General features: G+C 35.6%; 3 protein-coding genes across 5 annotated transcripts; all 3 read left to right on the top strand.

Annotated features, from left to right (window-relative positions):
- Window positions 1-201: 201 nt before the first annotated feature.
- On the top strand, window positions 202-8,476 carry LOC107014675 (TOM1-like protein 1). 2 transcript variants are annotated; one of them, XM_015214696.2, is made up of 4 exons: window positions 202-357; window positions 968-1,596; window positions 2,379-2,624; window positions 7,668-8,476. In XM_015214696.2, exons 2-4 carry the CDS (start codon window positions 1,075-1,077, stop codon window positions 8,088-8,090), a joined length of 1,191 nt encoding a protein of 396 aa, XP_015070182.1. In that variant the 5' UTR covers window positions 202-357; window positions 968-1,074; the 3' UTR covers window positions 8,091-8,476. The 2 variants fall into 2 exon arrangements, with proteins under 2 accessions (XP_015070182.1, XP_015070183.1); XM_015214697.2 differs by lacking the exon at window positions 202-357 and adding an exon at window positions 412-516 and having other exon boundaries at window positions 7,668-8,261.
- Window positions 8,477-9,099: 623 nt separating this feature from the next.
- LOC107012295 (probable arabinosyltransferase ARAD1) lies at window positions 9,100-15,364 on the top strand. Its single transcript, XM_015212096.2, has 9 exons — window positions 9,100-9,831; window positions 9,913-10,086; window positions 11,032-11,189; window positions 11,277-11,418; window positions 12,564-12,679; window positions 12,786-12,924; window positions 13,477-13,587; window positions 13,776-13,844; window positions 14,930-15,364. The coding sequence occupies exons 1-9, from the start codon at window positions 9,343-9,345 to the stop codon at window positions 15,056-15,058; spliced, it is 1,527 nt and encodes a 508-aa protein (XP_015067582.1). The 5' UTR covers window positions 9,100-9,342; the 3' UTR covers window positions 15,059-15,364.
- A 2,848-nt stretch (window positions 15,365-18,212) lies between these two features.
- On the top strand, window positions 18,213-24,164 carry LOC107014610 (cellulose synthase-like protein D3). Of its 2 annotated transcripts, none has more exons than XM_015214587.2 (4): window positions 18,213-18,718; window positions 19,530-20,428; window positions 21,188-21,995; window positions 22,106-24,164. In XM_015214587.2, the coding sequence occupies exons 2-4, from the start codon at window positions 19,557-19,559 to the stop codon at window positions 23,849-23,851; spliced, it is 3,426 nt and encodes a 1,141-aa protein (XP_015070073.1). In that variant the 5' UTR covers window positions 18,213-18,718; window positions 19,530-19,556; the 3' UTR covers window positions 23,852-24,164. The 2 variants fall into 2 exon arrangements, with proteins under 2 accessions (XP_015070073.1, XP_027771283.1); XM_027915482.1 differs by having other exon boundaries at window positions 19,509-20,428.
- Window positions 24,165-27,443: the final 3,279 nt, after the last annotated feature.

The following is a 27,443-nucleotide window of genomic DNA, read 5'->3' as shown; positions in this document are numbered from 1 at the left end:
TCGAAACTTTTTATTTTTATTTTTGTGAAGAATTATTTTTAGAAACAAATATAACTTATTTTTGAAAAAAATTATGCAATACAATAACCTCAATGTATTATTATTAAACGAATTTCTTACTAATACGGAATAGAATACGAAAATACAGTTAGCAGAGAGCAATAAAACAGTAGGTATAAAAACGTAAAGTAGAATACTATTAAAGTCTCCATAACCGAGGAACGCCGGAAGACTCCTTCGTTCCATCTAGAGAGAGAAAGCGAGAGATAGAGAGAGAGAAAAGTCGCTCGCGTTTACGCGTCGTCTTCTCATAAACACGCAATCGAAGAACAGTCTTCGATCCTAAGCTTCTCAAAGGTAACTCACTCACTGCTTTCACTCTTTTTCCTGATCGGAATATTCCTTTTTCTGTTTTCCGTTCTATGAAATTGGTAGAATTTTATGCGATCTTGTTGCTGAATTTGTTCCTTCTATATGTATAATTTTAAACTGATATCGGAGAATTCATCTGTTAATGTTAGTTCACCTCGCCGGAACTTGTAAAAACTGAATTATTTGTTTTTGCAGCTATGTTGAATTGCTTATTTTTTCATACATGTTTGTAGTAGTTTTCTGTCACGATGATAAATTTTCCAGCGATGAAGTCCGCATGCCGGATATCTAGTTTGTTGATTGAGTTTGATGAATATTATTTTTGATCTCTCCGTTTTTTTCATAAGTAAACCCTAACAATTGACCATATCCCGTATTTATGAAATTGCAAAAGGCTGGGGATTTGATCATCCGTCAAACAATTATCCAATCCGAAACTAGTTAGGATCATTTGTCAAATTTACTTTACTGTCATCATTGGAGTTTTTGAAGAAACATATGTAAATATTTTTTGCTTCTTCTTTTGATTGGAAGAAAATTATATATTGTTGTTGAGGTTGATCATTTATGATTCTTCTTTTCTGTACCTTTTCAGGTTAACATCTGAGTCTGTTTAGCTGAAGATAGTGTAGAGGCAAGGATTTAAAGATCTTAAGTTAGGAAGTGTCGTGAAGGAGTGAGTCGCAGAAGATTTAATCCAAAATGAGTGACAATAACTTATTGGATAAAGTCAGTGCTTTTGGAGAGCGCTTGAAGATTGGAGGCACAGAGGTTGGGCAAAAGATCACTGCTGGAATGAGCTCGATGAGTTTCAAGATGAAGGAACTTTTCCAAGGCCCGAATCAGGCTGATAAACTTGTTGAGGAAGCCACGGCTGAAACTCTGGATGAACCTGATTGGGCTATGAATCTTGAGCTTTGTGACATGATAAATCACGAAAGAATAAATAGCGTTGAACTTATACGGGGTGTGAAGAAAAGATTAATGTTGAAGAGCCCCAGGATTCAGTACTTAGGGTTGGTGTTACTTGAAACTATTGCAAAGAATTGCGAGAAGGCATTCTCAGAGATTGCAGCTGAGAGGGTTCTGGATGAGATGGTGAGGTTGATTGATGACCCTCAGACTGTTGTTAACAATCGAAACAAAGCGCTGGTGTTAATTGAAGCTTGGGGAGAATCATCGAGTGAGCTTCGCTATTTACCTGTGTATGAAGAGACTTACAAGGTATCATTTACAGTTCTCAGTCTCACATTCAGTTCATAAAAAATTTAGGAAGTCAAACGTGTCAGTTGTTTCTGTTGGACAATGAGTAAATATGGGAATGCAAAAATAATCCGGTCCCAATATGATACAGAGTATTAATTTTTTTGGTGATGTTTTTTTTTGGTTGTCTTCATTTTCTCTGGAAGAAGGGGGACATCAGGGAGCATGAGGAATGAGCCCAAAGCAACTATCTTTACCAGTATATAAAAATTGAGCTTTTAAGTTCAGCCTGTCTTTAAAAGAACATTTACCTGCATCATTTTCTCTCGTTTTCCCAGGCAACCCCGCACATCACTACAGTCTTTACCAATTGAGCTGGTCAGTTTAGCTAGTTTCGTAAGAGAAACAGTTATAAGCCCCGTTTTCTTCGTAAAAGAAAAACTTCAGTCATTTCACTTTTCAATTGGTGTCTGGATCATTCTCTCTTTCGAATTCTGGATAATGCTTGTCAGATCCTTAGGAATGGTCGTTGAGTACCTAGTTAAGATTTTGTTGTGGAGGTTAGTGAGATTGTAGAACTATGTTTTCTTGACTTGGAAAAATACAGTATGGCCTGGACTTACCTAAAATATACACCTAGTATCTGCAAACTTCTACAACTTAGACTAGGGCATTATAGCAAATAGATGCGTCATGTCAACATAAACGGTTCTTTCAGCAATGGAAAATCAGAATACATACTTGCCGATATTCATTTCTTCACATTCATGTGTCAGACATCTGTATTTTTGTTTTTGTTTTAGAGTTTGAGATCTAGAGGGGTACGTTTTCCTGGTCGTGACCATGAAAGCCTAGCTCCGATCTTCACTCCTCCAAGAACAGTGTCAGCTTCAGAACCAAGTGTTACTCTGGCGCAGCAAATCCAACATGAGATTCCACGGGAGAACTTTACAGCTGAAAATACAAAGGAGGTATTTGATGTGGCTAGAAACAGTATAGAACTTCTGACAACTGTTCTGTCCTCTTCACCTCAGCAGGATGCTCTGCAGGTACTTCTGTTTTACTCTTATTATCACATCTCGATCTCAGGATCTGAAGTTATTGTCTTAATACATCCTCAGGGTATAAGTATGGATTATCAGGTTCTAGGATTGATGATACTTTCGATTGAATATTGTTCCATTACGATATTCATATGGCACTTTTTGTCTTGTGAGATTATAAGGATAGGGGCTATAAATGAGTCGAGCATTGAGGCCTGAGCAAATCTTTATGCTTTTACCTTTGCTTGTTCGTGTATGTTTTTGAAAAATGTAAATTGGTTTAGTATTTGTTGGGCAAACTTTTGGGGTATTTTGTTGATTTCTATGGCTCAGTGAAATTGAATGGAGGTAATATTTGTATTATGAGCAGAAAATGTGGTCCTCTTAGAAATTTTGCGTCATTTTGTCATGCTTGTTAATTTATGTTATTTCAAAATTTAATTGGTTAGTAATCATTGGGGAAAATTTTGAGGTCTTTCGTTGACTTCTATAGTTCGGTGAGATAGAATGGAGATAATATTTGTATTGAGAGGAGAAAATTTGGGCCTCCTAAAACTTTTATGTCATATTATGATGTGGACACCATTTGAGGCTGATCACAAAGGGAAGTAGGACCGTTTGAGGTTTTAAGAGAGGTTTATGAAGGTTTTGTGGCACTCCACCGATTGTTTTAATGTTTGGGTGCTCAGTTTTTTCTTTCCCATGGTATCAAAGCGGCAGAGCCAGACCTTCAACAAGTCATTCTCACACTCGTAGCTCTGTATTGAAGTTCATATGTGAACCCTAAATTGAATTGTCCGACATGTCTTAAGGGTTTTACAAATATTTTGGGTTTACTCCACCTACTGATTTAAGATCTTTGTTGGATGCTCATATTCCTTTCTCTTCTTGATGATTGAGATAGTATCCCAAGGCAAGTTTCACAAGGTTTGAAAATTATTGGGTAAGGAGCTTCTCTCTACCCTTTTCCACTTAAATATCAGGCTTTTGTCAATTTCGTGATTTGAACCTGTGATGTGCGCCAAATCCAAACGTTATGCATTGCACTCTTATCACTAGAGCAAAGCTCGCTTATATTCTTTCACAAATTTGTAATATATTTTTGAAGTTGTTAGTGCCAAAGACATTTATAGTTTGAAATGTGGTCCTAAATAGTTGGAATGAACTTATAGTTTGACTGTTAGGGGCTTCTATTGTTCCTAGCCAAGCTTGATCTCAAAGCAAAATTTATATTGGTCGAGCTCAAGTTCAACTTAATATTCATTTAAATGCGCTCAGTCAGTTGATGTGGTTTTCATATGCCAAGTTTTTACATCTAATACGCGGGGTTTATTATTTCATCTTTTTGTTATGTATAAATATCTTTCCAATGATTGTACTTTATGCATTTGCAAATCATGCACTAGGTCTTTGAAGCCCGTCTTATGTTATGAAATATCAAATCTACTTGTACTGAAGTCCAAATGAAATGATTGGATTTGCAAGAGTGGTGGTAGAATTGTTGCCTAGTACAAACACTTATCTGGTGATGTTGTTTTTATGCAAATAATTCACTTCTTAATCAATTGCCTGAGATGTGTTGTGAAGGAAAGATTGAACTATTGAACAATAATGAAGAACAAGTCTCGAGTTTTCTTACTCTCATCTTCCTTTTTCTTTTGTCCAAAACTCAAAAAAAAGTGATCTCCAAAAACCTTAAAGAAGTGTCATCAATTTAATAAGTGGGGAAGGATTTACAGACTGCTAAGGCAGCTTATTGCAGCCATGTAAGTTGATTCTTGAAATTTCAGTTGCAGACTTGAAGAAGCTTTGATTTTTTGTGGTCTAGTGGAGTCCTGTAGTTTACATTTCTTGTGCTTTCTTTTTCATAGTTGATTTCTAGAATGCAGTTGAACACATTGTGCCCTCCACCCCAAGACTCAATGTTGTTCTTTCTTGCTATATTTGGTACTGTTAGTTGGAATATTGTTGCTTGTGAATTTTGATGAGGAGCACTTGTTGTTGATAAATGACACACTGGTGGTAGAGGATATAAATTTCAAAATTTCCATGTTTTCATGTAATGGCAAGGATTCGATCTAGGATTGGAATATTATGTGCGCACATTTTTCTGATTAATAGTGTAGGAGAATCTTATGGGTTAGAAATATCAGAATCTCAGAACCCATCAACTATTTTTTTTTTTGAAACTAGTAAGTTTTTGTATTCCTCAGCATTAAGGGCTATGCTGGCCACCTCCAAAAAACTGTTACAAGAAAGGGAAAAAACTAAAAAGAAATACTTACAGAGAACCTGTGAAGTCCACTAATTGGAACTTCTCTTCTATATCCTGTTCTTTACACCAAAAAACCGAAGTAGTAATCACTTTCCATTTGATCTTCTGTATTGTAACTCCTTTGCTTAAAAAATTCTCTGATTCCTTTCTTTCCATATAATCCACCAGATACATGCTGGAACTGTTCACCATCTTTTCTGACTTTTGCTGCCTCCCCTTTGATCCAGCAACTAAGAAGGTCAGAGCTGTGTTCAGGCATAGTCCAATATTCATTGGCTATGCTTGTAAACAGATCCCACGGCTGAGCAGTTACCTTACAGTGCATGAATAAGTGTTTGTTAGTCTCCAGAGCTTCTTTACAAAGGAGAAATCTGGATACTATGTTGATGCGCCTCTCCTGCGTTGCCTCATGAGTCAAACATTTTTTCCTAGCAACCAACCAAATGAAGCACTTCACCTTGGCAGGAGCCACACTTTCCCATATTCCAATACCCAATGGATCTTCCTGCACTTCTTTTAAGTCACCAGTTGTATAACCTATTCACTGAAAATACCCCATCTTTGTGATGTCCCCATGCTAATTCTTATATTGAAAGATTTATTAAATGCTTCTGCAAGCTGGAAAAATTAATCTTTGCAATGGTTTTCTAGATATTGGGAGGCTTAGTGTGTACTCTCACAAAAAAATTTTGTGAGATGACTTTGGTGTAGCTTTAAGTACTTCTGATTTATCTTAAACAAGAAAAGAATCATCAAATACTTTGAACTTTGTATTTATTTTGTTTTTTTGTATATGCTTATAAGATGCTTTTTAGTAAGTAATCAATGATACTCTGAATGTGTCCCACCGAATATTACTGTAAAGGTTTTGGCTGAAGAAGGAGGTGCAAGTCCTAGGTAAAGGGAAACTTAGTATTGTGGTGCCCAAGGGCATGATTTGTCGCCCACATTGCGTGCTATAGATTGTTACGTCAAGTGTTCTTATCATTTCATTTGTATCCTTCTTTTCTTCCACATTTTGTTTTCCTTTAGATAAGCGAGCTGATTCTTAGAAATTACTTCAAAGACATGACTGTAGGTGTATAGTAATTTTGCTGGCAGGTGTGTGCTCATAATGGAGTGGTAGAGATGTACAATCTCTCTGGTTTTCAGTTGCATAGGATGAGATATGAGTAGATGTAGCAAAAGGATAGTAGTTATTCCCTCTCTTTTCAGTTTATGTGACTGTATTTCAATTTAGTCTATTTAAAAAAGATGGACTTCGTAAATTTGAAAATATATTTACTTAAACTTCCCAGTCTATCCTGAATGAGAAGTTTTTATGGACACACATGGATGTTATTGAATGTTTAAGACCACAAGTTCCAATTTTTTTTATAGCCACACCAATGTTATAGCACTCTTGGTCCAGTCAACTAGGTTCACATTAATTAGCCACACCAATGTTATGGCACTCTTGGTCCAGTCAACTAGGTTCACACAAATTGGATTTTTGTATCATTGAGGTGTTCTATTCCTTTCTTATGAACTCTACCTTGAGTTGATTGTCTGGTTTAATTTTACACTCTTGTGAGGGTAAGTATTACATGTTGTCTAAGAATTTGCTTATTTGGTGAATATGTGGGGCTCATAAATTTTTTTGGTGTTTAAGGAATAGAATATCAAAAAAGGCCTTATGGAGAAGAGTAAAAGTAGGCCGCTTGTAGCTATTGGTGCAAAACAATTAGTGAGCCCAATGCCTTCTTTATAATCTAGAATTTATCAATTGTATGAATTGGATGAATGACAGTGTTGTCTGACATTCCGAAGTTCATGGCACCTTCCTTCAGTTTGTGGCAATGTTTATGTTAAGTAGATCATTGGCTATGAGCTTGTCTTGAAAGTGCTGTAGACTTCATAAAAATAAGTTCCCTAAAGTGCTTTAGTCTTGTGTGGACATTTCGACAGCTGAATTCTAAGTTAGTAATAGGAGAAATTTTTTAAGATAAAACATAGGAGCTAGGGTTTCAAAATGGGTAAAATATATGGTAATCCACCCATTTGAAATTTATTGGTTATCCAATTATTTAAAAGTGGGTCAAATATGGATCAACTCATATTTGGATAATCCATGGATATTCACCAATTGCACTCTCCTTAAAGTATGTAAGGGTGTAGGAACCTCTAGAAAGTACACTTGTTAAGGATGTGTTTGGTATGAAGGAAAATGTTTTCTAATTTAATGTTTTGGAGAATATTTTTCCGAAGGACTTATATTTATCTCATCTAAGAAAAATGACTTCAAAAAATAAAGTGAGTGAATTTTTTCCAAAAATTTCGTTGAACCTCAATACCTGAAACGGGTCCAGAGTTGGTATCTGACTTTCAACCCTGACCCAGTCTGAATTTTGACCTCCTGACCCTAGGTTCATGATCACTAATTTTCTAGAAAAATAGTTCTAAGAAAAAATGATCTTTTTTCTTCATAGTTCCCTTCAAACCAGACACACCTTAAGAGGAGAAAAAAAGATCTTGTAATATGGAAGTACTTTACATAATTAGAAGCAGTGGTAAATATGGATATCCATATTATCAATTGGGTTTACCCATTTTTATCCATATCAAATATGGGTTGAGTGGATAGTTTGTCTGTTCACCTTGCTCATTTTTAAGCAGCCCAGTTGCCTCTGTTTGCTGCCCCTACTCGGAGCTATCCTGCAACATAGAGGACAATAGCCAAGTCTCTTTTTCTCAAAGAAGGGGGTGATCAACTTCAAATTTCTTTTTTTTTGTAGGATGACTTGACAGTGACGCTAGTACAACAGTGTCGCCAGTCCCTCAATATTGTTCAGAGAATCATCGAGACTGCTGGGGATAATGAGGCCCTCCTTTTTGAAGCCCTGAACGTAAATGATGAAGTCCAAAAAGCCCTTTCGAAGTACGATGATTTGAAGAAACCTACAGTTGTTTCGTCAGAGCCAGAACCAGCCATGATTCCAGTTGCAGTGGAGCCCGAGGAGTCACCCCGTGCCGGAAAAGAAGATGCTCTGATCAGAAAATCAGCAGGCTCCCGATCTGCAGTCCAGGGAGGCAGTAATGATGACATGATGGATGATCTTGATGAGATGATTTTTGGTAAAAAAGCGGGGGGCACATCTGAATCAGGACATGACTCAAAGAAGCAACAATCACCAAAAGATGATCTTATCTCATTTTGATTTCCTTCCAGTGGGCTGGACAAATACTGGAAATTTGACGCTGGCTTTGGTGATGTTAATATCAGGCTTTTTCACATCCTCCCTACTCTAGTTTTCATGATTTTAACTTTCATAAATGAATGTAGGGACTTCGTCGATTTGCTCTCCACCATATACCTGAATAATTTAATAGTTTTAATGTTTTAAACTTTTGGGATTTAGTTGCTTGAGAAGAGATGCTGCATGTCTCTCATGAATATTGGATGATATCTGTTCTTTATCTTGTGTCAGCCCTTCAAGGCACGCCAGTAGTGAGAGCTCCATCGGTTCGATGTGTGCTGCTGTCTGTGATTTTGCCTTGCTTAAATTCGTGGAATGTTATTGTTAATACTGTTTTGGTTGCAAAATATGGTTATTTGTGAGTTTATTCGAGGCGTACCAATGAGTTTTTCATATATTTCATGAGTAATGACTGTAAAAAAATATTAAATCTTAATTGGTACAGTTGCATAGTTAACCATATAGTTTTACACCACTAATTGAAATACATACAAAGAAAGAGGAATATCCTCTACAGTTTGTCTGGATGATTGTTATACAACCTCACGTTAAATTGAGGGTATAATAGAATTTTTTTTTCGTCGTTTGTTGACTCGTAAAAAATAATATAAATTTTTTTGTCAAATTGAGGGTATAATGGAAAAAAAGATTGTCATATTTTGGTTCTTTTTTTTTTTTGGGTCATTTATTGGTTTGTCAAAAATATAAGTAAAAAGGGAGATCAAATTGAGAAATATTTGACAGGTATTTAGGTAAGAAGGAGGTATCTTATTATATTGTATTGTGTTATAGTATATTTATTAAAATGACTATAACTTGTGTATAAATTATATTACTTTTTGTCATTACAAAATATCATATATCAATGGCATAAAATGATGAAAATTATGTTTAAACTCTAAACGAACAACATATCCTCCTCTCAATTTATATATGACACTTTTCTAAAATTAAAATTTTTATATACAAAAAATTATATGAAAAGTAAACATAATTTAAAATGTTTGGTCAAATCTTATGTAGTTTCAACAAACTGTTAATACACCAGCCAGTTTGTACTAAGCCTAACAAATTCTGCGATTTACCATTTTCTATTTTCCTGGTTGCAAGTTTCTAAAATATTCTCCAAGCTGTGGAGTCTGAAGATTTGACGATTGTCTCTCTCTCTCTCTGGTGTTGAGCAGTAAATGAGTGATTCAATCATCTAAAAGAAATGGCCGGAAGACATTACACTGCTGCTTCTGGAACCTTCAAACCCAGATCTCCGGCATTTATTTTACTCCTTGCTCTTCTCGCTCTCACTCTCCTCTTCTACATCTTCTCCTCCATCTCCACCTCTTCTAACTCCACCGGCAACCTCATCTCCTCCCGGAACCCTAACTCCGGTATCGACTACTCCTTCGTTTCTTCACTCGAGAAATTCCTCACCAAATCTCCACGATCCGCAACGGCCGGTGAAGATACAGTTTCAGGAACGACGTCGGTGGAGGATGCTAGAAAATTAGATGATTCCATTTGGAAGAATGAGAATCAAAGGCTTTATGATGAGCCGTTTTACCCTGCTTTTTCGCCGCTCAAGGTTTATGTATACGAAATGCCGGCGAAATTCACTTATGATTTGCTTTGGTTGTTTCATAACACGTATAAAGAGACTTCAAATCTTACCTCTAATGGTAGTCCTGTTCACCGCTTGATCGAACAGGTAATATGGATGATGTTTTTTTTGTCAAGTTAGTTACATTTGTTTAGCTTAGTATGATGAAATTATTTTTTTTCTCTGTAGCATTCAATTGATTACTGGTTGTGGGCGGACTTGATAGCGCCAGAATCAGAGAGGTTACTGAAGAATGTAGTGAGAGTATATAAGCAGGAGGAAGCTGACCTGTTTTATATTCCGTTCTTCACTACAATTAGCTTCTTTTTGATGGAGAAGCAGCAATGCAAGGCTCTTTATAGGGTGTGAGTGTGTTTCTTCTATAACGTGTTTCCTTCTATTCCTACTGAACTTTTTACTAGCTCTATTTGAACTCAAAACATTCTCTTGCTTTTCAACTCGTGTTTTATTCATCATTTTCACTGAAATTTTCTTTGATGTGATGTTATGAGTAATTCAAGCTACATGTAAAAACACAATCCTGGATATGTTCGGGAGGCAACTCCTGTCCAAACTTCGAGTAGTGCAATCAAATCTGTACTTCTTTCCGTGCTCTCATTTCTTAGACATACTTATTCTTCTATTGCATTGAAGCTCTCAATTCCATAACCTAGTTGTAAGCAGTTTTATAATGCTTGTTAATGGACTGGAATCCAATAATTCTCTATAACAGAACTGTGCATTCATTATTATCCTCAAGGCTCTAATTATTCCTTAAAAGTTATCTTTTTCTGGTTTATCTTAGGGTTCTTTATAATGTATGAAACACATTAGCGTTATCATCTCAATTAGGTACAACTTAGTAACAGACATGCTACTCTATTTGCAGACTTGGGGAAAAGGAAAGAAAATCCCCGATGGAAGGAATACTTGTAAAATTTGTTCCACTATCAGATAATTCTGAGTGGGAAAAACTAGTATCAAAATGTACTACGAAAGATTGATTGTTTCCGCTTCTCCAATTACCACGGCTTAAACTTATACCTACACAATATTTTTTTTTTATATAGGCCTGTCATGATCAAATTCAAAAGAGTAATTGAGAAGTTCTCGAATTTGCATTTCCTTATGGATAAACACCAACAGATAAATTAAACTTTGATACTTCCGTTATCTATTTTAAATAGGACTGTGGATTCTGGGATAGGATTAGAAACTTTGTCATGTTAGTGGAATATGATGGCTAGACTTTGTGTAGCTCTGCTGTTGTCATAAGTCAATGTTTTTATTTTTTTAATTAAAATGTAGGAAGCTCTGAAATGGGTTATGGATCAACCAGCTTGGAATAGATCTGAGGGAAGAGATCACATACTTCCAGTTCATCATCCTTGGTCTTTCAAGTCTGTCCGCAAGTTTATGAAGAAAGCTATTTGGTTGCTCCCTGATATGGACTCAACAGGGAACTGGTTAGTATCTTCACTGCTATTTTTTTCGTAACAATTGAGTATTATTGCAGCTCCAACATGACCTATTATGGCTACTTTGAACTTCAGGTACAAGCCTGGGCAAGTTTATCTCGAGAAAGACCTGATACTTCCTTATGTCGCCAATCTCGATCTATGTGATGCTAAATGTTTGTCTTCATCAAGGAGAACTACGCTGCTATTTTTCCGGGGAAGACTTAAAAGAAATGCTGTAAGATTCCCCTTGTATTAATCATCAAGTTTTATTCAGTTTGTGCACCACTTCACACTAATTTCTTGTTACTGCTCGTGTATCGAGGTTGGTTAAAAGATGATTTTTGGAGAAATGTTTTGGAAAAATTTGGGGCTCTCCTAATGACAGTAAAGTGGGTTCTGCACTCATGTTGACTTCAATAATTTTTCCGACATCTGCAGATTTCAAAATATTTGAAGACAGGGCATGTATTGATTGGAAAAGAACTTACAAGCTAGTTAATTACACCGCAAAATATTAAATCATAAGTTCTATGCAATTGTGAAATCCTTGAGAACTAGTTATTTATTTCTTTCCATATTAAGACAAAATCGTGGCAGGAACTAGTTGCTAAATCATATTAGTAACTGGTTGCTTAATATTGCTAGGACAGAACATTGGTACACGTGGTTACCTCTCCTATGTGGTTTGCGAGCTATTGCCTTGGAGAGGCGGTTTTACCTTATGCGCACCTAAAGGGTAGTGACTGTGGTTTCCCTTGTCATTAAGAAAAAAAAGAACGTGGGTTCTAAATCTTGTAATTTGTTCACTCTTGCAATTTTCCTGTTATAAGTAACGAACTGAAGTTCCTATGTAGTTGATGCTAGTTACCTTTGCAACCTTGGAAAGTTATATATACACAGTAGAAGAAATTCTTGATGATAAATGAACGGGGTGGTGAAAAGAATTTTGTTTTTCATGCTATTCAGGAGATGCTGAACTATCAATTACTTTGCAGGTGTGAGCCAGATTAACAAGTTCTCCATTTTCCCTTGCTATGAATGCCATGATTATATTGCTAGGGTGCAAAATGTGATGCCCAACTATTTCCATGTTGTATGACTGTTTATAACTTAATTTACTATCATTAGGGTTAATTTGTTCTAATTTCTTTTTTTTTTTTGGATTGGTCTATTAGGTTTAATTTGTTAGTTGTTGCTAAAGTTACAATTAGAAGCAATTGACTTCCTTTGAATCTGCTTTTCCTCAAGTATTCCGTGCACTGCGTTTTTTGGTTTCTTCAGAATGAGAATATTTTTCCTCATAGTGGGTATATTTCTGGTTGGTTGTGACTATTAAAAAAATTACGGTAGGTTGTGGTTGTCTGATATCTTTCTTTCCAGGGTGGTAAGATACGTGCCAAACTTGTGGAAGAGCTCCGTGGTGCAGATGGAGTATCCATTGAGGAAGGGACTGCTGGAGAAGGAGGAAAAGAAGCAGCACAGAGTGGCATGCGCAAGTAAGATTTAGATTGATCGTCATCTTTAAATTCTAGAAGTGAGGGTTGTTCATCAGTTCAAACAGTAAATTGAGTGTTTTTATATTTTATTTCCTTGGGTAAACAGGAGTATATTTTGCCTAAATCCAGCTGGTGACACCCCATCGTCAGCCAGATTGTTTGATGCAATTGTCAGTGGCTGCATTCCTATCATAGTCAGCGACGAACTAGAGCTTCCTTTCGAGGGGATTCTTGATTATCGGAAGGTATTAGTTACTTTGGCATTCTTATTCTCAATTTCAATCCGAGGTAATGGCTTTCTTTTTGGAACATATTCCTTGATCTAGGCTCTATGGAAACTGCTAATACAAAGTTAAGATGATTAATCATCATAATTGGAAGTGTCAGTCAAGAAAGCTGCAGTATTTGTTCAAGACCAGTTGTAATGTTGATGGTCTAAGAGGAAGTTATATCTGCAGGATTTAGTAGTTTATGATTGTCTATGAGGAAGTTGCATCTATCAATTTATATTAGTTTACTGGGGAACATCACGTTTCAGTGGGAAATCTCGACGTCTGATCACTTTTCTAGCAACTACCTATTCCTCAAATGCCGTATGACATGGATTTCTGTTTTTTATTGTTTTATTGCATTGGAGCTGGAATACATCTTTCTTTTCAGTCATAATTACCACCGTCCATCCCCTTCACCCAACAAAGTTCCTCCTTTCTCCTTAAAAGGAGAGTGAACGTTAAAGGAAGGGATGAAGAAATGAAATTGCATATTGTGTATCTCTTACTCTTGTTTTTCTTTGGCAGATTGCTCTGTTTGTCTCTTCTAGTGATGCTTTGCAACCAGGGTGGCTTTTGTCATTTCTAAAAAGTGTTAGTGCGGCTCAAATTAAAGAGATGCAAGCGAATTTAGCTAAGGTACACAGATTTTCTTGGGTTGAGATATTGAAGTAGCATTGTCATCATTTTTTAGAATGGCTGGGAACATAATTGCTTAATTTTGTGCTTTTGTTCTTTTAGCGATATTTTGGTCAAATTGTTGTTTCAGTGAGTTATACTAAACCCTCAGTTGATCTAACTTTTGAATCTTTTGCTTATGGATGCAGTATGCTAGGCATTTTCTTTATTCTCATCCAGCTCAGCCGCTAGGTCCTGAAGACTTAGTCTGGAGAATGGTTCGACATTTACTTTTCTTTAGTTGGCTGCTATTTTTCTCTGTGCTACTGTGAACTGTCTTTTTTTTTTTTTTTTTGTGACGGCTGAATTTTTTGGTTCTAACCAAATTCTGTCAAGTATCGGTTTCCAGTCCTATTATTCCTTCTTTCATGCCATAACTGATACTTCAGTACTCCCTCCTTCCCAATTTATGTGGAGGTATTTGACTGACCACGAAGTTTAAGAATGGAAGGAAGACTTTTGAAACGTGTGGTCTAAAATAAGCCATACATATTTGTGTGGCTATAAATCATCTCAATATGGGTAAACTGGAAAGCTTAAAGTTAAATTATTACTAAATATAGAAAGGTGTCATTCTTTTTGGGACTAACTTTTTTTATGTCTTCATAGTAATTCTTATCAATCTCTTGTTTCTCCTCCTTTTGGACGGGTTGATTCATCTACTTAAGGAGATCCAGAGAAGAGAATCCCTATACCTCTACATCTATTGCTGCTTGTAATGAGATAACAATAATGATGCCGTGGTGACCACTAAACTGCTGTTGGGCCTTAAATCATGTTATATTAATCAAAAAGTACACCCGCCCACCCCCCTCCCAAAAATTGCTAGAGAACACTCTTCATGATGTAATAGAATGAGGTCTTTGCTAGAAAACTGCTAATTCGGGTGAAATTGGAGAAACACTCTTCATGATGTAATAAAATGAATTCATCTAGGCACATTTGTTGCCGTAATTTGCTCGTGTCAAAGTATTGGCAGTAATGGCCAACTTTTACTGCTCATTTTATTTCTTATTTTATATTTTGATTCACTCGTGATGCTTTGTTGCTAATATTTATCTGTGCAATTGGTGTTAGTCAGCATTTTGTGATGACAATATGCTTCACTAATGCCTGTTCATCTTGGTGAAAAGGGGTTATTCTTAAGATTCCTTTTCTTTGCTTTCGAGGGGCTCATTCAAAGGCTTACTAATTGGTGGGGAGGAGGGTGTCTTCATCTGTTTTGCCTATTCCATCTGTAAGTGCAGCATGATGTATAGAGGCCTGAAATTTTTCTTCCCTTCATTTTCTGGTGATTCGACAGATGGCAGGAAAGCTGGTCAATATCAAGCTTCACACTCGAAGGTCACAACGCGTGGTGAAAGGATCCAGAAGTCTCTGCACTTGTGAGTGCAGAAGTCCCAATGCTACAAGCCCAGGTCCATTGTCTTGATTGTAGATCGCAGATGTTTCCCTTTTTTGTCACTCAACAAAAAATTGTCTTTTTCCCTCATATTATATAAATTTGCACTTCAACTTTTGATATAGTTCTATGAGACTTGGGCAATATGTGATTGTGTAAGTAAGAACCAAGTAAATGTGATCTTTTCTTCGAACTCCTGTCTAATTTTGACTGAAGAATATTTAAGTTAGCTTGATGACAGAAACTTAATAACACGCAATTTGTATACATACCTGTTTGTAATGTTGGCTTGGATTTCTACTTGTGGAAATGATCAGCCTTGAGATATTGATATCGTTTTGAATTTTGTGTTAAGGCTGTGACTTTTTCCATTGGAGTAGTGACATCTGTCCAATTTTGGTCCTGGTTCAAGCACAGATATTTATATGTTTACCATTATTATTATTATTATATCTTGGTCTCCTATTGGGAAATATCCTGTTATGGATACAGCTAGTGAAGCCCTAAGATATTGAACTGCTTGGTCACAGGAAGGAAAAAAGAAAACAATTGAGTATTTCTTAAGCAGTAGACATGTGATGCGAGATGGATCTCACATGCTTGTTTTATTCCTTGCAATTGTGCAAGTGTGGGATGGTAGTAGTAAAGGTGATGGATGCAATGACTAGTGAGCAAGGCTGGCTGAGTATGGGACGTGGGAAGCACATACATATGATGATTGATTAGTTTATTCATGAAATCATGATGTATGATCGTGCTCATGTTTTTTGGATTGTTGCATGAGCTGTGTCACTTGGCAATTCTGTAGTTTCCTGGCAACAAGTCACCGACCTCATATACTCATTTCATATTATTATTATTATTATATGGTATAATTGGTTTGGTCCCCGTATCTTATTTGCCCTCTTTTTCACACGATAAAAGAATGATTGTTTCCTCAGATGAATCTTGGCTTCGGATTGGACATCTTTTCAAGTCGTGTTGCCATTACCAGTAAAATCCAATCCATGCACTGATTTGGTATCTGAATCCTAATGAGTTGTTGCCTTCTCCTAAGGTTTTGACAATTCTTACTTCATCAGTGTTAATCCCTCGGTGCTCGCATTTGAGCCCTCACTAAATTTGGATCACGAATTGTAGAGCGGCCATTTAGGGGTTGGTGGTCCCAATACGATTTTCTCCATTTTTAGGATTTGAAGATGAGAACATTGATTAATTTGATATTGTTTTTAGTTAATACCTCCAATCATATATGGGATAACTAATTCAATCTGGAAATATATACCAGAATAATCCACTTGTTCTTTAACTAAATTGTCGGTTGAGTTTGATTCCATATCCATTTTCCTCGGGTCTTAAGTTGTATGAAATGTGAACTGTTGCTGTTGAAATGCCAAAAATTACTAGTAGTTACTGGAACCAATAGTAGTGTGAGCAGAGCTAAGAGTCTGTTGCTAGTTAGTTAATATCTCCGTCTTAATAACCTCCTAAGGTCCTACCAAGTCAATCCAATATTTTGAAAAAAAAAGTTGAATTTAAAAGAACAGCCACATGCTACTTTTTAAATTTTTTCAAGTATCTGATATTCATATTTAAGTTCGTCTAAATTTGAATTGGCGTTCAGAGGTCCCATATGAGTGGGTAGTTATTAGTCCACTACAATTTGGTTATTATTAGTTAACATACGTAAGTGAAGTGTAGAAGTTAGTGAAAACGACATATAAAAATATAACATTACTGAAATCAATGAAGCCACATAATGTGAAGAATTAGCCAGAATTGTTCATGTATAAACAAACAGCTAGTAATAGTAGAGTAAGAAGAGAAAAAAAAAAATTGTAATGACGTCGTAGAGTGGGTAAAGAGTTGTTGCCAGCCAACGTTTTCCCGCGTTGAAATACAAGTAGAACAGAAAATAATAAAAATAGTGAAAGTAGACATACGATGAACGTGAAGTCCTCATGCGTTCCGCTAATTACGCGTTTACCATCATTGTGGCACTTCTGTAATTACACTACAACTTTTGGGGCTTTCTTTTACAACCTTTGCTTCTTTCACCACCCACTATTCATTAGATTTAAGAATGGGTACAAATGAAAATCTTATCTATGTGGATATATTCGGAGAGATATGAGTAACAACGAAATTGTACGAGATAAGATGAGAGTTGTTTTTGTGACGGATAAGATGAGGAAAGCGAGACTAGCAAGTTTTGGATATGTGAAGAAGTGTGAGAACTGAGAAGTTAGTTGAAGCATATGAGTTAGGAGAAGTGGTAGGTTGAAAAAAATTGGAAAGCTGATTAAACAAGTCACAACATAATTTAAGTTGACTGACGATATGACCTTAGATAGGAATATATGAAAGTTGAGTATTAAAGTAGAATGTTAATAGGTAGTTGAATGTCGTCATATTTTTTAGAAGTATGATTTATGTATCATGTGGTTTCTTTCTCTCTAATGTGTATAAATATTTGTTGCTATGCTTCTTTTGTAAGCTGTTATTTGATCATCTCTTTTACTTTTTACTTTTTCACGTCAATTGATTTTTTCTTTTAGTTGAGAATCTATTCTAATAATCATCAGAATTCATTTATAGGATTACACCGAATATCTTCTTGGATAATATTTTGGTTGCTTTAACCTAAAAAGATATTCCATTTATTTGAACTCATTGTCTTTAGATAAATTCTTTCTCGTATTGCTGAACAATGATATTTTTATTTCATATTTTATTTAACATTCTCGCATAATTTCATACAAATTTTATTTGTTATTGACGATCAAACGTTACAATAACTTTATGTTAAATTATTAATGATATTAATTTTACTCAAAGATAACCACTCCCACATCCAAAAAAAGAAAAGGGGTAAATGGATGAAAATAGTGAGGGGAATTTAACTATAGCCATAATTAAGTAATTATTAATGGGAATCTTGAATGTTGACTACTCAATTCAATTCTATTTGCTTTTAAAGTCCAGTTTCATAATCATCAAACCAAATTTGTCAAATTTATATACCAAAAATAACCTCCAACTTGCCAATAATATCTGATTTGCCCTTTTCCGACACCCCATCGGCCATCACCACGTTGGCGAAAATAGACGAAAATTTTCCTTTCTTTGTCCTTTCCTTTAAAATATATTAATAAAATTTAAAAAAAAAAAAAAGAAGACAAACACGCCATTACAGAACATCATTAGTAAGAAAAACAGTGAAACTTATTCTTTGTGCTTATTTATTTAAAGCTATACACACAAATTGAAGTGAAAAGATTCAAAAACAAGTTCCTTTAATTTTCTCCCTTTTCTTTCAAAGGAACTTTTTTTTCTTTGGCTTTTCAAGAATAGCCTCAATTACCCATTTTTACATTTTTATGCTTACATTTGTTTGATTTTTTTTTATGTCCATCCACATTAAGATAAAGGGTGCAAAACCCCATTCTTGATTTCTGAAAAAGATTGAAGCTTTGGGGCTAATGAGTCTTCTAGCTCTACTATATGCAGAAGAAAGTTGAAATGGTTCATTACCCATTTTGAAAATTTTGTGAATTTAGTATTGGATTTGAAAGATCCATAAACTGATAAGTTGGTAGTAAGTAAATTGGTTTGGTTGCTGAGATTCAAGTCTCTTGGAATTTTGATTCTCAGAAAATGATGGCCTAGCATTTCTTATCTCATTGATAGGTACAGTCTGCTGTCTCTTTTTACTGTTCAATTCATGTAAAGGTCTTTTTACATTTTATTACTTGTCTGAGCATGTCGCTTTTATGCTTTAGCAGTGACCAATTGCTTCATTTTTATTTTTATTTATGTAATTTAGTTGCTGATTGTTATTCATGAACTGGGACTTGGGTGGTCTATGGAAAGATCATTTGGATCTGTTCATCTTGATCTCATTAATGTGTCTATCAGTATGTGATTTCTGCTAGATTAATAGCTTTTTGTGTACAATTGACTTGAAGTTTGACTACATTTGAATTTCATGTACAAATTGTGCATCTCTCTTCAAGTTGCAAGCTTTTACGGTTTCTGTTCAAGCCAAGTTTATGATAAAAGAAAAAGGCTAAGATATTGGCTATAGTCAACATCCTGCTTATGGCAAGGTCCACGAGGGGGTTGGGGTGGCTTGGTTTGGAATTTGGATTCATGATCGAACATGGCGCTTTCTTGGTGGGCTTAGTTAAGAAATAAAGTTGTGCATTTGCTATTAGCTATAGCTTTTGGCATGATGGAAGGGTTTGATCATGACATATGTTTTGGGAATCTAATCTACCAATACTTAAAAGACTTCAAAGCTTTTGGCATTTGGTAGTTATTTGTCATCATTATAGTATTTCTTTGCAAGTATGCTTTTTGAATTATGATCTCCAGATGTCTACATTTGAGTATTTGGTTGTTTTCCTCCGTCGAGAAGGATAATGATAGAGCATGTTGATAATGAGATATTTACATATGCATTTCAAACTTGAACCAGGTTAGTGTTTTCTTTCTTCAGGATCTTGGTTTAAATCAGAATCAGTCTATGAAAATGGCTTCAAAATCATTCAAAGCTAGTAGATCATCTCTGTCAACATCCTCAGATTTGCCTGATCCACAGCATGGGAAACCCCCACTTCCTCCACATGTGACTTTCCAACGGCGTACTTCTTCCGGCCGATATGTGAACTACTCAAGGGATGATCTTGATAGTGAACTTAGCAGCAGTGACTATATGAACTATATGGTACATCTCCCTCCGACTCCTGACAATCAGCCCATGGATTCTATTTCTCAGAAGGTCGAAGAGCAGTATGTATCCAGTTCACTTTTCACGGGTGGTTTTAATTCTGTTACACGTGCTCATCTTATGGACAAGGTGATTGAATCAGAGGCGAATCATCCCCAAATGGCGGGTGCAAAAGGGTCGTCGTGCGCTATCCCTGGATGTGATGCTAAAGTGATGAGTGATGAAAGGGGCATTGATATTGTTCCATGTGAATGTGATTTCAAGATATGCAGAGACTGTTACCTGGATGCTGTCAAAACCGGTGATGGTATATGTCCGGGGTGTAAGGAGCAATATAAAGTCACTGACTGGGAGGAAACTAATGGAAACAATCGTCCGCTTCCTCTCACTGGGCCAGGTGGGATGTCAAGGATGGAGAGAAGGTTGTCAATTATGAAATCAACTAAGTCGGGATTGATTAGGAGCCATACTTCAGAGTTTGATCACAACCGTTGGTTGTTTGAAACAAAGGGCACATATGGGTATGGAAATGCTATATGGCCAAAAGAAGGTGGATTTGTAAATGGAAAAGATGATGATATTATGGAGCCTACTGAACTGATGAGCAAACCATGGAGGCCACTTACGCGCAAATTGAAAATTCCTGCTGCTATCCTAAGTCCTTATAGGTAAGACATTTACCCTTTTACTCTTCAGAGTCCTTTTATGTCGTGTTCTAATTTTGATACTAATAGCTGTAAGCTCTAGTTCTTTTTTTTCTTTTATCAGGAGCTGTAAGCTCTACTTTATCACTCTTTTTCGGGGTTTGAAGAATAACTAGCAGCTCGTTTGGATAACTAGCAGCTCGTTTGGTCTTCTGCTTTTGCTTCATCTGTCCCTAACATGCAGTTTCTCCATTGACCTCAGCTACCTTTTAATTCATTATTTCCATGTTTCTCTACCAAATTTTAACTGCATGCATTTTTCTCCTAACATATGCTATATGTGTTTCAGAACTAGGTTACTCTTAAATGAAAAAAAAGCTAGTATATTGGCGAAAAATTTCCTATATTTGGTTGCTGTTACTTGAACCACACAAGGGTGCAATATATCAGATGTTAGATCATTCAATGAACTAATACTTTCCAAGGAAAAAAGATCCGGCCTGCTGTCTTTATTTTCTTTAGTTATAAGATTTTGACAAAAAGGAAACTCTGCATATGTTTCTTTTTCTCCTCTCCTGAATAGTGCTATCACTATTATTCCAGCTTTAGTGTTAAATCCCTTATCTTTGATAATCCAAAGGACCCTTGCCAATAAACTGGAGAGAAAAAGAAGGAAGTGGTTCATTGGTTTGTCTAGCTTTTATCTCATGTGATGACAATCCACAGGTTTCAGATATTTTGAGCTGACATGTACTTTCTTTTTCTATTTTTTCTTCTATTCAGACTTTTGATCGTCATTCGGTTTGTTGTACTTGGACTTTTTTTGGCATGGAGAGTGAATCATCCCAACAATGATGCAGTTTGGTTGTGGGGGATGTCTGTTGTTTGTGAAATATGGTTTGCTTTCTCTTGGATTCTTGATCAATTGCCCAAGCTTTGCCCGATCAACCGTGCAACTGATCTTAGTGTCTTGAAAGACAAATTTGAAACACCAAGCCCAGGCAATCCTACTGGGAGATCTGATCTCCCTGGTGTTGATATGTTTGTCTCTACCGCTGATCCAGAGAAGGAACCCCCTCTTGTGACTGCTAATACTATATTGTCCATTCTAGCTGCAGATTATCCTGTAGAAAAACTTGCTTGTTATGTCTCTGATGATGGAGGTGCCCTTTTGACCTTTGAGGCAATGGCAGAAGCTGCAAGTTTTGCTAATTTATGGGTACCATTTTGTCGTAAACATAACATTGAACCTAGAAATCCAGAAAGTTACTTCAATTTAAAGAAGGATCCTTACAAAAACAAGGTAAAGCAAGACTTTGTTAAGGATCGTAGGCGGGCAAAGCGTGAGTATGATGAGTTTAAGGTTCGTATCAATAGCTTGCCGGATTCCATTCGCCGTAGGTCTGATGCTTATCATGCAAGGGAAGAAATTAAGGCCATGAAGCAACAGAGGCAAAAGACTGATGATGAACCTTTAGAGAATGTAAAGATCCCAAAAGCTACGTGGATGGCAGATGGAACCCATTGGCCTGGGACATGGTTGAATTCTGGACCGGAGCATTCCAAGGGGGATCATGCTGGAATAATACAGGTAATATTCTTGAAGTGTCTACTCTAAATTCTTTGGAATTTCGCCTACATTCAAATTAACAAATTGAGTTTTTTGTAGCTATTAATGTGATCATGTTTTCAAATATGCAGGTGATGTTGAAACCTCCAAGTGATGATCCACTACATGGTAACAATGAAGATGGGATTATTGACCTGACTGATGTTGATATCCGTCTTCCCATGCTTGTTTATGTTTCCCGTGAGAAGCGTCCTGGCTATGATCACAATAAGAAAGCAGGTGCTATGAATGCCCTGGTTCGAGCATCTGCGATCATGTCCAATGGTGCATTTATTCTTAACCTTGATTGTGACCATTACGTTTACAACTCCCAGGCTATCAGGGAAGGTATGTGTTTTATGATGGATAGGGGAGGGGATCGTCTTTGCTATGTTCAGTTCCCACAGAGGTTTGAGGGCATTGACCCATCTGACAGGTATGCCAATCGTAATACTGTCTTTTTCGATGGTAACATGAGGGCCCTTGATGGGCTACAGGGTCCAATGTATGTGGGAACTGGATGTCTCTTTCGGAGGGTAGCCCTTTATGGTTTTGATCCACCTCGCTCCAAGGATCACCAGTCCGGTTGCTGTAGCTGCTGCTATGGTCGCAAAAAGAAGCATGTTAATACATCAGAAGAACATCGGGCCTTGCGACGAGGTGATTCAGACGATGAAGAAATGAATCTCTCACTGGCTCCCAAGGCTTTTGGGAACTCAGCAGTTCTTATTGATTCAATTCCTGTGGCGGAGTTCCAAGGTCGTCCTTTGGCAGATCACCCAGCTGTGAAGAATGGACGGCCTCCTGGTGCTTTGACCATTCCTCGAGAGCATCTTGATGCATCAACAGTTGCAGAGGCCATCAGTGTCATCTCCTGCTGGTATGAGGAGAAGACAGAGTGGGGACAACGTGTCGGATGGATTTATGGTTCAGTTACTGAAGATGTTGTGACAGGATACAGGATGCACAACAGAGGTTGGAAGTCAGTTTATTGTGTTACTAAACGTGATGCATTCCGTGGGACTGCCCCTATTAATCTCACTGATAGGCTTCATCAGGTCCTTCGATGGGCTACTGGTTCAGTTGAAATCTTCTTCTCCCGGAACAATGCCCTTCTTTCCAGTTCAAAAATGAAATTCTTACAGAAAATTGCTTACCTCAATTGTGGAATCTATCCCTTCACATCAATCTTCTTAATCGTCTACTGTTTCCTTCCAGCACTGTCCCTCTTCTCCGGTCAGTTCATTGTCCAAACACTCAATGTCACCTTTCTTGTGTACCTCCTGATTATTACAGTCACCCTCTGCCTGCTTGCGGTGCTCGAGGTCAAGTGGTCAGGCATTGAGCTGGAAGAGTGGTGGAGGAATGAGCAGTTCTGGCTGATCGGAGGGACAAGTGCTCACTTGGCTGCTGTGCTTCAGGGGCTATTAAAAGTTGTTGCTGGGATTGAAATTTCCTTCACCTTGACGTCAAAATCAGCTGGTGATGAAGAAGACGATGACTTTGCTGATCTGTATCTCGTTAAGTGGACATCCCTCATGATTCCACCAATTACAATCATGATGGTGAACTTGATAGCAATAGCAGTTGGTTTTAGCAGGACAATATATAGTGTTATACCACAATGGAGTCGTCTACTAGGAGGTGTATTCTTCAGTTTTTGGGTTTTAGCACATCTCTATCCCTTTGCGAAAGGTCTTATGGGCAGAAGAGGCAGGACACCAACCATTGTCTTTGTATGGTCAGGACTTATCGCGATCACCATATCCCTTCTTTGGGTTGCGATTAATCCTCCAGCAGGCACTACCCAAATTGGAGGATCATTCCAGTTTCCGTGATCAGCTTCTCTTCCTCGGAAGCTTTCTCCTTGTAGCAAAAAGTGCTGGTATGTTTTGATTCATCGCATTCAGCTCACCGATGAAATTGGTGATTATTCACAAGCTGCTCAACTATTTTTAGCATAGTGGGAAGCAGAACTAAGCAAGTTTAGTTGAGTTGGACTTGGATAGAGGAAATTCAGCATTTTTTTGTATCATCTTGGACCAGAAATTATTCATTTAATTGTTTGATTTACCAACACCATGATGTTAAGGATTTGCAATATACATTTTTGTTCATTCAACTGTTCTCTTCACTTCTTTCTTCTGTTAATCATGGAAATTAAATTTCTGTCATCTGTTTTTTTTTTTTTCCATCTTTTTCTTCCCTTTAAGAACTTGAATCATGTGATATTGGTGGATATGGTAGAAAGAACTTAAAATCATCAACTTCCAAAATCAAAAAAGATTCACTCCATCCCATCTAAAATGTACCAATACCTTATATTTTTTGATCACCAAATGCTCCTCTTGGAAGAATCCAAAAGTCATATCTACTCACTATAACACACAATGAACCAAAACATGGCCAACAAGCCTATGTCCATTATGGCTCTTACCATGTTCTTTCTCATCAATGTTACAATGCCACTGTTTGTCGGGGCAGCTGAGTTACAGACACTAAAACAAAAATAATTTTTAGCGATATTAAAAATTGACATTAATAAAAAGTGTTAAAATCTTTATCGGCATTAATTAATTGTCATTAGAACCAATGTCGCTGAAGGCTATAGGGATATATACAAAAAGTGTCAATTGCTGCTAAAAAATACATATTTAATGGCTATTAATTCAATGATCATTTTTGTTGTGGTGAGAATCGAATCAGGTGCACTTGAAAAGAGAGTGTACCATCAATGGTTGTGGTATGATGAATGAGAGGATCCTCGTACCTCAATTGTATGAAATGGAATAAGAGGGTGTCTAGATTGACTTAAAAGTTGGTCTCAGTTTTTTACTTTTGAAAGTATTTGACAAATATAAAAAAATCTCTTTAAATAAGTCAAAAATAATTTCAAATAAGTTAAGAAGGGTTTGGCAAGGTCAAAAGTGTCTTAAAATAAGTTTTAAAATGACTTCAAGAAAGTCAAAAATCAAAAGTAGATACCCTCACTTTTTTATTTTTAACTTAAAAATCATTTCAGTTAGATTTTTTATTTTTACTTTAAAATCTATTTTTTAAAAGCTAATCCAAACGGCTCTAAATCTATTTGGAAATGCATCTACTTTTTGAAGTGTTTGAAACTTTTATTATTCCTACCTGACATGACCAAAAACAGAGAATAATACAAAATTGTCTATTCTAGCTTTCGGCAAAAGGTAGAAACCGTATTCGCATTGAGTATTAAGTGAAATTTGTGAAGCTTAATAACAAAAATATTTAAGAATATACTTTAATTCATAATTTTTATTATTTTTTTATCACTCAAAATATATATATATATATATATATATATATATATATGTGTCAAAAGTACTATTAATAATCACTTAAATTGGTGTTGTATATATTTTTGTGTGTGAATTAATGAAAATGTCAAAAGTTTTAGTAGTAACCACTTAGAAAGGTGTTATCTAATTTTAGAAGGAAAATTAAACAAGGTAAATATATAATTCAAATTTCTAACCTCACTTAGACAGGTGAACACAATTTTTATGGCATTATATGATACCCGAGTGTGGTCCTTTGTACTCCCTCCATCCAACAATATTGTCAACTATACTATTTTGGGGAATTCAGAGCCTAAAGGGCAAAAAAAATTGGAAAAAAAAATTCTAGAAGGTACATTAAAAAATTTCTAACCAAAAGGATAAAATCGCTACTGACGTAGCGATGTACTTTAACGTCGTGAATCAAAATCATTGTTGTAGGAGCGATCTTATACAATTTTTTTCTTAAAAATCGCTGACCCTGCATCGTTTTTGCAATTCTTTTAAAGAAATTTTTTAATTTTTTTTTTTGAAATTGCTGCCTTTGCAACGACTTTTGTTATTGTTATTTTTTTTAAAATTGGAAGGCAGCGTCATTATAAAATTTGAGTTCTTTTTTAAGAAATTGCCGCCAAGGTAGCGTTTTAGTAGATTATTATTATTTTAAATATTTTTGTTTAAAGTGTTGTACAAGTTGTATTGTAAAGCGCTGCCGAGGCAGCGATTTAATTGAACCTCTTTTTTTTTTGAAATTTTTGTCAAATAGTGAAAATACCAAAATCGTTGCCTTCTAAAAAAATCATTTTATAAAAAACGCTGTCATAGCAGAGATTTTAAACTTTTTTTTAAAAAAAAAAGCAAAAACACTGTAGGGTTAGCGATTTTTAAAATTTTTTTGGATAGAATCGCTCCTAGAGCAGCAATTTTGTTGTGTTAACGGCGTTTAAATAAATCACTACTGACGTAGCGATTTTTCCTTTTTGGTTAAAATTTTTTTGATGTCCTTTTAGAATTTTTATCAATTATTTTTTGCGCTTTAACTCCGGACTCTTATTTTGAAATATCCAATAATATTTGTCCTCTTTATGAAATTAATTGATAATTTTATATTTAATTTCAAATTTATTATTATTATTATTAATTATAGTCATTTCTCTATTAAATTTTTCAAAAAATCATATTTATTATATTCAAACTGTGATACCCTAAAATTAATTTTTTATTTATAATTTCATAAGAAGTGTGAATACTTAAAAGATAAGTGTGGTTGGATAGAGGGGGTATGACTTTGTGAATGATGCAATCCATCTTCTAGAAAATCTAATATTTTTATAAAGAAAAGGACAAATAAGGGAGAAAATATTCAAACATTCATCTTGTTAACTTTGAACGAGAATGAATACTTATACATAGGGGTGGGTGTCAATAGTACGATTTAGTTGGTTATTTTTAAAAAATTATATTATTTTAATTTTTTGAGTATTTTATAATATATAATTAAAATCATACTTTTTAAACCATTTCAATCATATCGGTTTTTCTTCGATATCGGTATGTTCATTTTTTTTTTACTTTTATACAATTATTAACGTATTTCTATCACAACTATATTCTTGAGAAGCACTTTATTTTTTATCTAAAAGAAAAGAATGTAAAACCTTGTTACCGTATTATTTGATTTTAAATATTCAATAGGAATGTTTGGATAAGTTTTGATATATTGTTTGATAAAGTATCTATTACAATATCTTTTAATTTTAAATTTAATTAAGTAAAAATTAATTAAAGAGCAAAGATCCAAAGTCGTCTACTCACCAGAGGCCTAGGACCTAAGTTATATTTATATTTGAATAATGTTATAAAATATATTTATATATTAAATTTAACATATTCAGTTCTGTTGGAAATTTTTTAGTTTATTTCTAAATTAAAAAAATCATCTCAATTGTTTGGGACGGTTATACACTTGCATCAAAGTTCAGAGTTTTATTCAAAAAAATAGCATAAATTAATTCAATTTGATTAGATTCAGTCAATTTTTCATATTGTTTTTGACACCCCTACTTATACATTTGCGTTTAATCATGGCTAATTCATGCATATTTTTCATTCTATTAAATCA

The sequence above is a fragment of the Solanum pennellii genome, chromosome 3, assembly GCF_001406875.1.
Source record: "Solanum pennellii chromosome 3, SPENNV200".
NCBI classification, from domain to species: domain Eukaryota; kingdom Viridiplantae; phylum Streptophyta; class Magnoliopsida; order Solanales; family Solanaceae; genus Solanum; species Solanum pennellii.
This window is presented reverse-complemented; position numbering and strand designations above follow the sequence as displayed.

What these genes read in the sequence shown, in the direction of transcription:
- LOC107014675 (XM_015214696.2), top strand. Translation starts at nt 1,075, where the DNA reads ATGAGTGACAATAACTTATTGGATAAAGTCAGTGCTTTTGGAGAGCGC. An exon ending in TGTATGAAGAGACTTACAAG is followed by an intron (nt 1,597 to 2,378) that starts GTATCATTTACA and finishes TTTTTGTTTTAG; the next exon opens with AGTTTGAGATCTAGAGGGGT. An exon ending in CTCAGCAGGATGCTCTGCAG is followed by an intron (nt 2,625 to 7,667) that starts GTACTTCTGTTT and finishes TTTTTTTTGTAG; the next exon opens with GATGACTTGACAGTGACGCT.
- LOC107012295 (XM_015212096.2), top strand. Translation starts at nt 9,343, where the DNA reads ATGGCCGGAAGACATTACACTGCTGCTTCTGGAACCTTCAAACCCAGA. An exon ending in TGCAAGCGAATTTAGCTAAG is followed by an intron (nt 13,588 to 13,775) that starts GTACACAGATTT and finishes TTATGGATGCAG; the next exon opens with TATGCTAGGCATTTTCTTTA. An exon ending in AAGACTTAGTCTGGAGAATG is followed by an intron (nt 13,845 to 14,929) that starts GTTCGACATTTA and finishes GTGATTCGACAG; the next exon opens with ATGGCAGGAAAGCTGGTCAA.
- LOC107014610 (XM_015214587.2), top strand. Translation starts at nt 19,557, where the DNA reads ATGAAAATGGCTTCAAAATCATTCAAAGCTAGTAGATCATCTCTGTCA. An exon ending in GCTATCCTAAGTCCTTATAG is followed by an intron (nt 20,429 to 21,187) that starts GTAAGACATTTA and finishes TCTTCTATTCAG; the next exon opens with ACTTTTGATCGTCATTCGGT. An exon ending in ATCATGCTGGAATAATACAG is followed by an intron (nt 21,996 to 22,105) that starts GTAATATTCTTG and finishes TCAAATATGCAG; the next exon opens with GTGATGTTGAAACCTCCAAG.